This window comes from Arvicanthis niloticus, chromosome 4 (genome assembly GCF_011762505.2).
Source record: "Arvicanthis niloticus isolate mArvNil1 chromosome 4, mArvNil1.pat.X, whole genome shotgun sequence".
NCBI classification, from domain to species: domain Eukaryota; kingdom Metazoa; phylum Chordata; class Mammalia; order Rodentia; family Muridae; genus Arvicanthis; species Arvicanthis niloticus.
In genome coordinates, this window is record NC_047661.1 from 122,697,774 (window position 1) to 122,710,117 (window position 12,344).

General features: G+C 44.3%; 2 protein-coding genes across 4 annotated transcripts in view; both read right to left on the reverse strand.

The window, feature by feature from the left end:
* Positions 1 to 190: 190 nt before the first annotated feature.
* Positions 191 to 6,321, reverse strand: LOC117707633 (dnaJ homolog subfamily B member 3-like). The gene is made up of 2 exons (XM_034501069.2): positions 5,329 to 6,321; positions 191 to 1,390 (listed from the first exon to the last, which is right to left on the reverse strand). The coding sequence occupies exons 1-2, from the start codon at positions 6,012 to 6,014 to the stop codon at positions 1,363 to 1,365; spliced, it is 714 nt and encodes a 237-aa protein (XP_034356960.1). The 5' UTR covers positions 6,015 to 6,321; the 3' UTR covers positions 191 to 1,362.
* The window catches only part of Samd13 (sterile alpha motif domain containing 13), a 36,769-nt gene continuing 24,615 nt past the window's right edge, over positions 191 to 12,344 (reverse strand). For all 3 annotated transcript variants that reach the window (XM_076933352.1, XM_034501070.2, XM_076933351.1), the window contains one exon: positions 191 to 1,390. In XM_076933352.1, the coding sequence (XP_076789467.1) occupies positions 1,247 to 1,390 (144 nt within the window). In that variant the 3' untranslated portion in view covers positions 191 to 1,246. The remainder of the gene's footprint in view (positions 1,391 to 12,344) is intronic.

Genomic DNA, 12,344 nt, shown 5'->3' on the forward strand with positions numbered 1-12,344 from the left:
GTGTCTGTGTGTGTACCCAGGGCTTGAATTCAAGTTCTTAATTTGGTGGCAAGCACCTTTACCCACTAAGCCATCTCATTCACTCTAAAGTTTTCTTTGTAAAGCATAACCTTCTCCCTGTAACTTGAAGGAGATATTAATATCTAATCCTCAAAGAAGGGAGCAAACGAGAAGAAACTAAAGACATACCTGGTGGAACTAAAATGGTGTTTTATTGCAATCACAAAGCACCAACACTCAACGAGGCATAGACACACATCACTAAGTAAGTGTCTCTTGGAACAGATATGTAGTAAGCTTACTTTTTCAAGTTCTGAAAGATAGGTACTCAAACCAGGGGCCAAGTACAGCAGAGGACAGCTAAAAAGCAATTACAGCATCATGGAGGGATATACATTTTATATGTAAAATATAAAAATATTCTGTGCTATCAACAAAGCCTTGGGATCATCTATTAACTCTTGGCAAAAGAAATTATTATAAATACAAACCATAAGGTAGAAAAAGCAAAATAACAACAACAACAAAACAAAAAACCAAAACATTAAATGCTTTTTCAGCAATAAGGAAACCAACGTAAGCAGGAAATATTCTTACCTCCCTGTGACAGTGAGTTGATGACAATAGATATCTCCAGTGCAAAACAAGTTTCTCTTTCTCAGAGAGAGTTCTGCTCCTGAAGGGGGTCTGGGGTGTGTTCGAGTCAAACACAGCATGGTACATCCCCGTGAAACCTTAACAAGGTCTACTGGAGAACCCTCTACAAGAAAGGGCGTAGGAATTTCCATCCAAGGAAGGATATCTAGGAGCAGAGTGAATCCAGGAAGATGGCAGTCCTCCTCACTCCCCCTCCCCAGGGAGCTCTGTTTATTGTCATTTCTAAGTCTATAACCCAAGGGCACACATTCTACTTCCATCCTTTTTTTTTTTTAAGGAGTTGATGGAAAACACTGATGAAACAAAGAAAGTTCCTGTGATATCAAAGTGCCCGAGGGGAGGGGTGCCTAAGAGTCAGTGACGACTCCTCGGTTTGACAAGGACAACCATATGTCTGCTCTGCTTTTGCTCCTCCAGGCTGAGACAGGTCAGTAGATGGATTTCCTGGTCTATCCAACAGGATAACACTTTGTTGGATCGAAATTCTTTACAAATACATGTCTATGTATTCTGTTTGCAGTTTCACAACATGAAACTAAATTACAACACTGTACTCTGTTCTGAGGACTGAGACCTCAGTGTGATTTTACTAAGAAGAGTTGTTCTTTAAATGCTTGGTCTGAAGAGGTTTTACATGATACTCATAGATTTTCAGAGCAGGCCCCAGTTTTAACTGAAGTCCTGTCAACACGTCATTTCTCGTCATCAAGAGCAGGGATTTTCCATCAATTTCCTAGAAGGGAAACAGAGAAAAAAGCCAGAGTGTGAGTAAGCCCAGATGCTCTCGGGGATGAAGATAATGGGAAGGCTTGAGGCAGAGGTCACACTGGTCCCTGACTAAACTCTGCTGGGGTGTCGAAATGCAGTCTTCTATTCCATTTTATCTTTCCGTTTGGAGATTAAACACAATCTGTAGCTGATATTGCTTTCAAGACCCTGTTACAAATCTTAAGAAGCGCAGTGGGCAAGTTTAAAACCGTGTTACCACCTCAGGGAGCAGAGCTTGCTTCTGAGAGGGAGACAGACATGCTCCAACCACAAAATACATTCAAAGTTGCTAGAATTTTCTATATCCTTTAAGTCTCAAAACCACTGTATAAATACAACAAGCAGAGATTATCATTCTTAATTTACAGCCAGAACAAGGATATAGCAAGAAGTCTATTGGCTTGAGACAAAAAGAATTAGGAAAGAGGAACATGAGACTCGAACTGTTGTCTGCTCACAGCCTTTGCAAGCTCTCCTGCTGTCTCCCTCTCTCCTCACTCCCCTTTCTACTGTCAGAGAGGGAAAGGAAGGCTTTAAGGATATGCTAGGTCAGCACTCTGCCCCCAAACCTTGTCCCAGCCCACCCCTACTTAATGCACAATTCGTTTGTTATCTAGGTGGCCCAACTGAGTCTGACTCTAAGGTTTCTGGAAATCTGGCTAACTGCAATATTAGGGAAGAGAGTCAGCATGGCTCACCCAGTGGGAGAGTCTTTCTTCTGGTCACACCTCATTCTAAAAACTACTCTTCGAATGCTGAGGCTCACTACCGTGCTTCCTCTTCCCAGATCAAGGCCGTGAGCATTAGGACCCAGCCAGCTGCCAGTCCCTTTCCGCTGGAGCCTCAGACTCAGTCAGGCAGACCCCTCTGGTGTTGTGGGGTCTACAAAGGGCGAGACTAGAATGGGCTTCTCGGAAGAGGTGAAGGCCGAGAACGGCCATGCCGTCTGTGGCCCTGCCTTTGTTACTGTTTGCTTGTGGAAGTTTCATGTCTCTTAAGGCAGAGCTGGTCCGTAGGAGGCATGGGTCAGATGTGCTGACCCAAGGAGACCCTGAAGTGGCTACACTGAACTGTGATTCCTGTTTACTCCGGCTCCTAGGGAGGCCATTGCTCCTAACTCTCATCGACCCTGTCAGGCTGTGGAAAACATGTGATGGGTTCTAAGAGTGTAAAGAAGTAGCAGTGCCAGGTCAAGGGCTAGAGAACTCTACACTCTGTCTCCTGGGAGAGGTGGGGACACGGGTTTCTAGGAGGATTCCATGTGCCTGGTTATGTTCCTTTTAGCTGAGTGATACCTCCCTGTCATTGTCTACACCTCAGGTGACAAGTCAGTCACTGTCACCACACCAGAATAGGGAACTGCTTCTTGTGGCCCTACAGTGTTTTTCATTTGGGGAAACATTTATTTATCTTTAGCTACTAAAACACCTGCTGATTTGTGAGAGACAGCCACCTCGTAGGACAATGCAGCGGCTTCAGGGCAGAGCTGACCATGGCATACAGACCTAGAAGTTGATTCTAATACTAAAGCCCCTACCTCACGGTGCAGTTAGTGGTCATGATTGCCCATCAATGTGACGCACAAGAGTCCCAGTCTCCTGTTAACTATTTTGAGGTGAAGTTACTTGAGAAGAACTGTTGTCCCTACAGAATCCCAGGAGCAGAGCAGAAGGGGCTACGTGACGGCAGCAGAACCCAGGACACTGTGTGACCACAATGGAACCCAGGACACTGTGCCACCACAGCATTCTAAAGTTTGGTGGCCTCATCGCTCAGCTCAGCCTCTGCTCTGGAACACATGTGGAGGTGAGCCCTACCTGCTAAGACATAACCCTGTAGTTTTTCAAACAGGCACCTCTGTTTTTAGACCCTGTTTTCATTTCTACGCAAACAGACTTCCTTTACTAACTGAAAGTAAACTGTGCAGAGAAGAGATCAGCGGTGGCCAAGCATCCCTCTGTGACTCGGAGCTTCTGCCGGCTGTGTCTGTGAAAAGGCCGAGGTCTGGATTCTACTTGAGAGAAAATGGAAAGTCATGGTTTATGTCCCAATTTGATGTCTTTCTGTTGTCCCCACAGGCACACCAGAGCTCACACAGGAGTAGTGGCGAAAGGATCCATTTGGAGACGTCACTGTGTAAGTGTTGAAACGCATTGGTATCAACTCCCTATGCTTTCCTCTTTGAGCCCAGCTCTCGAAGCTCAGACACAGAATGCACTACTGGGTACTTGTAAGCTCTGGATCAGGCAGGCAGCTGTCTGAATCCTATTACCACAACCTAGGGGGCAGACAAGCACAGGGACTAACTTAGTAGCAGGGGAATCTGTTCAGAATGAGCCATGTATTCATATGGACTCATATGGACTCACATCAACTCATATGGACTCATATGTATTCATATGGACTCACATGTACTCAGTGCATCTGGCAGCTTGACACCCTTATTTGTGGGTACTAAGCACATATGCCCTTTTCTGAACAATGTACCTAGCAACATGTGAGCAACCTTGGACCACCAGCTACACATATATGCCCTACTCCAAAGCAGGGAATATTTCTTCTCCCCTTTGCAAATGACAGGCACCAAAGAAGGCAGTGTGTTCTGAGCCCAGGTCCACTCTCAGGTCCCTTTCTGCATTGTTGCTAGAGGGATGCAAGTGTATTCCCACTCCAGGTGAGAAAATTCACCAAAACTAATATTTTCAAGGACTGCATAAAACATGCACCTCACCAAAATCCCACACAGGAAAGTCCCTTGATTAAAAAAGCTAATGATTTGTTATCTAACTCCCATAATAGATTATAATTGCAAATGGAGCCCAAGTTTTGCCAAGCAACCGTGACTGCACTGTAACTTCATCCATAGCCTTCCTGAGGAGAGACTCGCCTAGATCCCAGCAGTTCACTGCTACAGACTGAAGGGGTGAAATGGCACCAACCGACTCTGGCTCAGCGGGACAAACAACCAACCCAAGATTTTGTAAATACATCATCACAACTAAAGCCAGAACAAAGACAGGCTGGGATTTCTGTGTTAGTAGGCAAGTGTTTGCTTGCTTGCTTCACTGTGTTACAGTGTTCCTGTCTTCGTGTATAAGCAAACGTCACATTCCTGTTGGATCTCAACGTTAAAATGTTTGTCTGCTTTGAAAGTTCCAGCAAGTATGGATTCATTCAAGCAAGGTGCAAGGCATAGAGAAGACAGGACTGAACTCCCAGAAGAGACAAGGGAGGGGGGAAGACTTGCCAATGAAGGAGACAGAGTGGTTACAACTTTACTAGGCATTAGGCAGGCTCTAATACTGTTATCTCTTTAAGCCTCTTCCCTCACCTGTTAGATGGGGCAAGCAGCTACTTGACTGCACCGCTGGCTGGATTCAGAGAACATCTACTAAGTAGCCAGCACATGACTTGCAGATCAACCCTTAACCCAGTCCTTCTCACTGTCTCTGTCAGCATTAATCCACATGGAGGACAGACCTCAAGTTTGACTTGATCATGATATAAACCATGGGAAACTCGTGGGAAGAGAAAGAGAAGACACAAAAAGAGGCCCCAGGAAAGAATAGGGACAGTCACCAAGAAGGAGGCTGCTATGTGGGAGACAGCATGGGAAAAGCACCGTGAGTCTGCTTTTCACTGTGGTGTGGTGTCCAGCCCACATGTCCTGACTGAGGAAAGAACGCTGTTTTGAGAAGACAGGCTGGAAGCTCAGTCTGCTGCTCATGGGGTTCTTTGTGTTAACATCTGACCCAGACTCCCCTCCACAGTGGAGAGAGCTTTGGGCTCCCCTGCCCTCTGTCTATTCCATCCCCCCTCAGATTCCTACTGTCTCCAATAGGCATCAAGACACACAAATCTCATTTGCAATTCCTGGTAAAGAAGTCAATGGCAGTTCCTTACCAACCACGTGAAGGATTCTGACGAAATAGCCGTTCATTCTCTATTTTCTTTGGTCCTGGAATGTTCTCTACAACTCGCTTTGTGACAACTCTGTTACCATTCACTATCTTGCTACAAGTGGTGACCAGTTTGAACGCGCCCATTCCATGGCTTACATATGGTACGAATGTTTCAGGGTCATCAGGATTCAATCTGGATCCTTGGGACACAAAAGTAGAAAATCCTGTGTCCATGATGGGGGTGACAGTAAAGAAGGAGGAAGAGGCTCTTCTGGACCGAGTCATGGGACCAGTGAACAAACAGTCTCCTGAAAAAAGGTCTTCATCTTCAATGACCTTCTGGAAGGTGTGGCGTGGCCTCCGAGAGCATATTTCTTCTTCCCAGTTGGTTTTGTCTCTGCCTTCATTGTTGTCTTCATCTCTGATGATCTCTTCTTTGGCACGGCCATCACCTCTGATTTCCCCTTTGGATCGGTGCCATCGGGACCTGTCATAGTCCTTTCGCTTCTTGGCATCAGATAGGGTGTGATAGGCTTCTGCTACTTGCTTGAATTTCTCCTCAGCTGCTTCCTTGTCTCCCGGGTTCTTGTCTGGGTGTACCTGCAGAGCCAGCTGATGGAAAGCCCGCTTGATATCTGAGGAGGACGCGTTCTGTGGCACCCCTAGTACTTTGTAATAGTTCACCATGTTTCTTCAAACAGCCTTGCCCCACCAAGATGCAGGGTTGAGATTTTGAATTTCCATATAACTTCAGAAAGGAAGATGGTCAATTGTTCAAGTTTACAGCTTTGAATTTCCTCACATGGTTCTTGGGGTGAAGCCTCTTCTGGTGGAGAAATTCCTCTTCAGTGGGTTGAACCTTCACATGCCACCACACCCTGTCCTGTCTTTGCTGGTCATTGTGGGGGATGACTATGAGGTCATCACTTCAGCACCTCACAGACTCTCAGCTGAGGCTCTGCCTGCCTTGTTTCCATAGTGGTGGGGAATCTGAGGTGGCCACTACAAAAACCAGAAAGACCTTCTCTGGTTCAAAGACAAACGCGCACACACAATAAACAAATACCTGGTGTCTTGTTAACAGAGAGAAGCCATTTGTATAGCTTAAAAAGTATCTGCCTTGCTTGTTTTTAACAGCCACAAGCCAGCAGACCCAACATCCACTTTGGGTCACTGTGGGAGCAAATGCTTTTAGTATCCTCTTCTGTGTTGCTGGGACTTGCCTTTGTGGTGTTTAAAATGATTTCATTTCACTGTTTTATGTGGACGTATATTTTGCCTGCACGTATGTCTGTGTGCTGCTTGTGTACAGTGCTGGGTGCTATTTGCATGCAGTCTCTGCAGAGGCTACAAGAGGGTGTCAGATCCCCTGGAACTGAAGTACACACAGTTGTGAGCCATCATGTGGGTGTGGAGATTTGAACATGGGTCCTTTGGAAGAGCAGCTAGTGCTCCTTATTGCTGAGTCAGCTCTTCAGTCCCTGCCCTTTGTCATTTACTATTCCCACTGTCATGATGACGGTGATGGGTAGGGGTTTGTCATAATTTTTTTAAATCATATATACATTTCTGATGAAAGAAAAAATAAAATTCGTTCATCAAACAAGGAAACTAGATCAGAGGTGAATCTAGGTAGGGCTGTCAATGGACACACTGTCAAAGGACACATTGTTAATGGAGGCATCTAGGGAACCAAATCTGGAATTGACTCTTCATTCAGTACCTACTGATCTATCCATCACTGGGAACCTTTTGGAATGTTATCTTGGAATTTAAACTAAACTAAGTAGCAATATCAAAACAACAAATACTTTTTAAAAGGCAGTGGCACTGGGACTAGCAAGGCAGGGGCGTTCACTACCTACCTCGACTTCTTTCTTGTTGCTGTAGCAAAATGTCCACATGTATGACTGTGTACTGACTGTGTGCAGTGCTGGGTGCCAGCTGCATGTAGTGTCTGCAGAGGCTACAAGTGGCTACAAGGAGAAGGTTTATTCTGGCCCACTGTTCAAGGTGTCTGTCATGGTGGCTGAGTCAAAGCAGCAGCCCTTGAGGCAGATGATCACGGAATCCATGGTCAGGACTATATGCTTTGGCTCGGCTCCCTGGCTCTGTGTACAGACAGGCCGGCTTCAGTGGGCGGCTCTTCCCATGTCAGTTAATACAAAGAAGAATAATCCCCCACAGGCAGGCACACTCTAGGTTTGTCTTCCAGGAGATTCTAGAGCACTAAGCATCTCACTGGCTGTTCCACAGGACACATAACTTCACCTTCTCCACACTGCACAGTTTAATGTAGTCCTCCACTGACTTAGAGCCATGGAGATGGGAAGGGTGGAAGGGAGAGGGGGGTGTGTGGAGGTATACCTCTTCCAGGCAGATTATGTCACCACCTGCTTGGGGCCTTCTTGCTCTTCCTTCTTTTACTGGTGTCAGTGTCCAGAGGATCTTGAAAACTGCCACCAAGATCCTCTGGCAATCCAACTGGCTCAGACTGTTGGTCTGATGAAGAAATAAACTATGCTATCCGTCATGGTCTCTCCTGTTTGTGACAGTGGTCTACTTAAATTTAGAACCTATATATGACATACCATCAGCTTGACAAACCCTATCTCTGCAGCACCAAAACCCAACCAGACCCTCCCTGTCTTCTCTCCCTCTTACAAATCAACATTCCTTTCCAATGCCATATTCTGCAGTGGTCCAGGACCCTCTACATCCTTCTATGTGGGGCCTATGGTTGGCAGGGGAGCCATTCTTCCACTAATTCTACAACGCAACCTCTAAGACTAATCTCGTGGCCATACCGTGAACATCCACGCCAGGAGGGGCCTGTGACTCTGTTTCTTTAACTCCTAATTAACTGCTGCTGACAATAATGGAACAAAACCCCCGAAGATGACACACCCCTCTCCCACAAGGATAGGTCCAATATCGAGGCAGAATTTATCTTTCACCATCTCCCTTTTCATTCTCCTTGACAGTCCTTGTTAACTGTTACTACTATTCTTTTGTTTCTAATTAAACCTCTGCCCCCCTTTCAATCTAAGTGGAAAAAAGCAAACAAAAACAGAAAACAAAAAGAGAAACTGGCAGGAATTCCCTAAATGTCTCCCCAAAACAATGCATTGGGTCATCTGAGGAAATGAACCAAATGGTGGTTGATAAGTTAGGTCTAACTAAACTGGAAACTCAGACTCTAAGAAAATTCGTGGTGTTGATTCAAAAGTCTAGAGACCGGAAAATGTTGAGGTAGAGGGTACTTGAGTCCTGGTCAGCATCTGAGGCCTGAAAACTGAGAGCTGCCCAGTTTGATGGCAGAAGACAGATAACTCAGGTCACACAGGGGAGATCCATTCTCCCTCCATGTTCTAGTTTCCTTCCTGTTGCTATGATAAAATGTTCTGACAAAAAGTGACTTAGTTCAGGAATGGATTTATGTGACTTACATTTTCAGGTCAAGGTTCATTGCTGAGGGAAGTCAAGGCTGGAATCAAAGTAGTGTAAGTTGAAGTAGGAAGGCTGGAGGAAGGCTGCTTGCTGACTTGCTCATAGGCTCAGCTCAGCTCAGCTACCTCCTTGGGTACTCCAGGTCTACCGGTGCAAAGATACTGCTCACATGGGAATTATCCTAACACAATCATCAAAGTAGTAGCCCTCATAGACACTCCTGCAGCCCAAGCTAATAAAGATAATTACTCAATTGAGATTCTTTTTTTCCAGCTGACAGCAGGCTATATAAAGTTGACAGTTATATTAACTAGGATACTCTACCTTTGCTATCTACTAGAGAATCATTGGCTGAGATGATGCCCACCCACCCTGGTACTGATTCAGGTGTTAATCTCCTCGTAAACACTCTCAGAGACACACCCAGACCACAATCCTGCACTGGCCTGGACACCCCTTAGTTTGGTCAAGTTCCCATATAAACTTGATCATCACCTATGTCTCCAGTGCAGCTTAAAGCTCATTGCTCCTTCATATTTTTAAAATAAAATATTTAAAAGTTTTATCAACCAACTGAACCATCAGATATTATGGTTAAGATTGCATTAGAAATTTTTATTGTAGTAAAACTTATATCATAGGCTGGTGAGACCCCCAAAACCATGGTGACCTGGGTATCATCCATAGAATTCATGTTAAAGGTGGATAGAGAGATTTGACTCTCTATCCACCTTTGACATGTCATGTTAAACCTTCTTTAACAACCTTTAACATGTAATGTCAACATTTGGCCTCCACATATATGCTGAGATGTGTGTTCCACTATACCGTATACACATGCAATAAATAATTATAAATAGTAATTAAATAATATAATTGTTTAATTTTTAAATTAAGTCTTATATAAACTATGCAGTGTTGACCATTTCTAGGTATATAGTAGCATAGTAAGTATTCTTACCATGTTGTTCAGTGGTGACTACTATTTACTTTTAATTATTTTATCATTCTAGTAAACTTTGTATTCATTACAGGTGACTCAGCTCCTGGTGACCACTAATAATCTTCTGGGTCTATGAGTGTCTACTTCAGATATTTCATATAGATAAACTATATAACAATTACTTAGCATATTCTCAAAGTTCATCCTTGTACTCCTCTTTTTTATGGATAAATAATTGTCCATTTTATGTGCATACCATATCTTGTTTATCTATTTACTTGGTTGTGGCTTTTGGGTTGCTTCTGCCTGGTTACTGTGAATGATGCCTCTATGGCCCTTGTGCAAGTGCAAGCAGCTGAGCTTTCCCTCTTATGTTTGAAAACTGCTGAGTCATGGTAATTTATGCCTGACTTTCTGCAGAGTCATGGTAATTTGACTGACTTTACTGTAGAGTCATAATTTATGCCTGACTTTCTGCTGAATCATGGTAATTGATGCCTGACTTTCTGCTGAGTCATGGTAATTTATGACCGACTTTGTGAAATCATGGGTAATTTATGCCTAACTTTCTGCAGAGCCACTGAGCAATTTTCCAGAGTGCTATACCATTTTATATTGATATCTTCAGGGCACAAAGCTCCAGTTTCCCCACATTCCAGCTCTTCCACAAGCAGGGTTGAATTCCCTTCCCTGGGCTAGTTAACTGTTCTCCACTTCCTGTCATTTTAATTGGTCTAATTCTTTTGGCTACTTCCTGCATATCAATAAGTCTAGACTTCCTGTCTTAGAAGAGAGCCCACATCCTTCAATGACCTTCTGGTGTCTGTCTCTCCCTACACTTGCTTGCCTTCCACTCAGTCCTGTGTGACACAGGAAGGGTTCTCCACCCTCCTCCCCACCTGCACTACTGAAATTCCACTGGCCAACTTCCCAGACCCCACTGGACAGGACCTTTATTAAGTCTTTGAACTTGTTGATTAGTCCAGTCTCCATAAAACCCACCCTTTTAGAGATTTCTAGACAACTTCTCTCCAGTAGTATCCCCCTATTTCTAATGGTGTCTTCTCCCCCTTTTCCCAAAGGTTCCAGTGTTGGGAGCCGACTTGTAGCAGAAAGCGGCTATCATCCTTGCAGTCATCTCGAGAGCCATATACCCTGACAAGAGACTTGTTTTTCAACAGCCTACAACAGCTGAGCATACTCTGATATCCCACATATCTTGTTTTGCTGTTTAGTGCCCCCAGCTGCAAGGCGCACGTGGTATCCACGCCTGCAAGGCATGCGGTGCATGTGCTATCCACGCCTTACATGCCTACAAGGCACACTATATACACCTGTAAGGCTTATGTCATATCCACACCTGCTAGGTACATGATATCCACGAGTCTACAAGGCACGTGGCAAAAGCCAATAAATACCCTGGACTTCCCTTCAATGAGAAGAGAGAGAGACAATGAGAGAGACAACAAGGGAGACAATAAGAGAGGCAATAAGCGAGAGAAATGGGACTTGATCACACACCCTGTCTTGTCTCTTGCTAGGCCCTGACCCGAGGACCGGGGCAGCAGAGTGGGCCGTGACATTTTGGCCCCAAAGTGTGGGGCAGCTCGGGTGAAACACAGTGGCCGCCAAGCCGGGCAGTACAGGCCGAAACATTCCAGAACTTCTCAAACAGTACCACTAGCTCAGGTTCAAGTTTTCAAGTGTGTGTGTGTGTGTGTGTGTGTGTGTGTGTGTGTGTGACTCAGTCCCAGCCATTACACTCACAGACCCCTCACTGTTGGACCTGAATTCCTTGGTGGCTCTCTTCTAGGAGAGCCAAGTTCCTCTCTGTGCCCTGCTTGCTTCTCAGCCCCACTGTTCATTAATCTACTCAATGCTCTCAATACAAGTGTCTTGGAGTTGCCAAGACAACAAGTGTTTCAAGGCCCCATGCTTCTGTGTTTGGTCTTTCCAGTGCATGGAATAGTCTGGGCTTTCTTTGGGAGGGTATCCTAACAGTGATGGTTTTAGTCAGCTTTATTAATGTTTGTTGTTACTATTACTTTTAATGTTGTATCCTTTCTTAATGGGAATTGTTAGAACCATGGAAATTACTAAATAAGTAAACGTTCCACACATGGCTCTCTTTCTGTTTTACTGTTATTTTTATCTCAAACAACTGATTTAGCTGTTTAGTTTAGTCTATGCAAACAAAATAAACTCTATATAAACAAAAATATTTTAAGTATTTTTTCATTACCAGTTTTGCCTTCAATTAACCCCTTCGGCTACTTTCTGTTTCGCATTTCTTATTTGCTTGCTTTTAACTTTTTTCTTGATCTTTACAAATGGAAGGGAGTGAGTTGCCATATCCCCTATGTATTCATTATACTAGAGGATATTTTAAGCAATTCAGAGATTTCCCCCAACTGTTAAGAAATAGCAAGCATCAGAGTACACTAGATATTTTCAGTGCTGGTAGTGCAAAATGCTAACTAGGTAAATAACATTTCCCCCCTCTAAGGTGTGAGGGTTTAATTGGCCCAATTTAGAGCTGAATTTGTCACAAAGCCAGAGAAATCACGCTTCACTTGAACAATTTTGTATATGTTTGTCATAATTTTGTGACATATTTCAAAGCA

Bases quoted from the DNA above. Each gene is read 5' to 3' on its own strand.
- LOC117707633 (XM_034501069.2), bottom strand. From the start codon at position 6,014: ATGGTGAACTATTACAAAGTACTAGGGGTGCCACAGAACGCGTCCTCC. The intron at 1,391-5,328 runs GTAAGGAACTGC...TTTCCCTTCTAG, and splicing joins CAGAATCCTTCACGTGGTTG to GAAATTGATGGAAAATCCCT.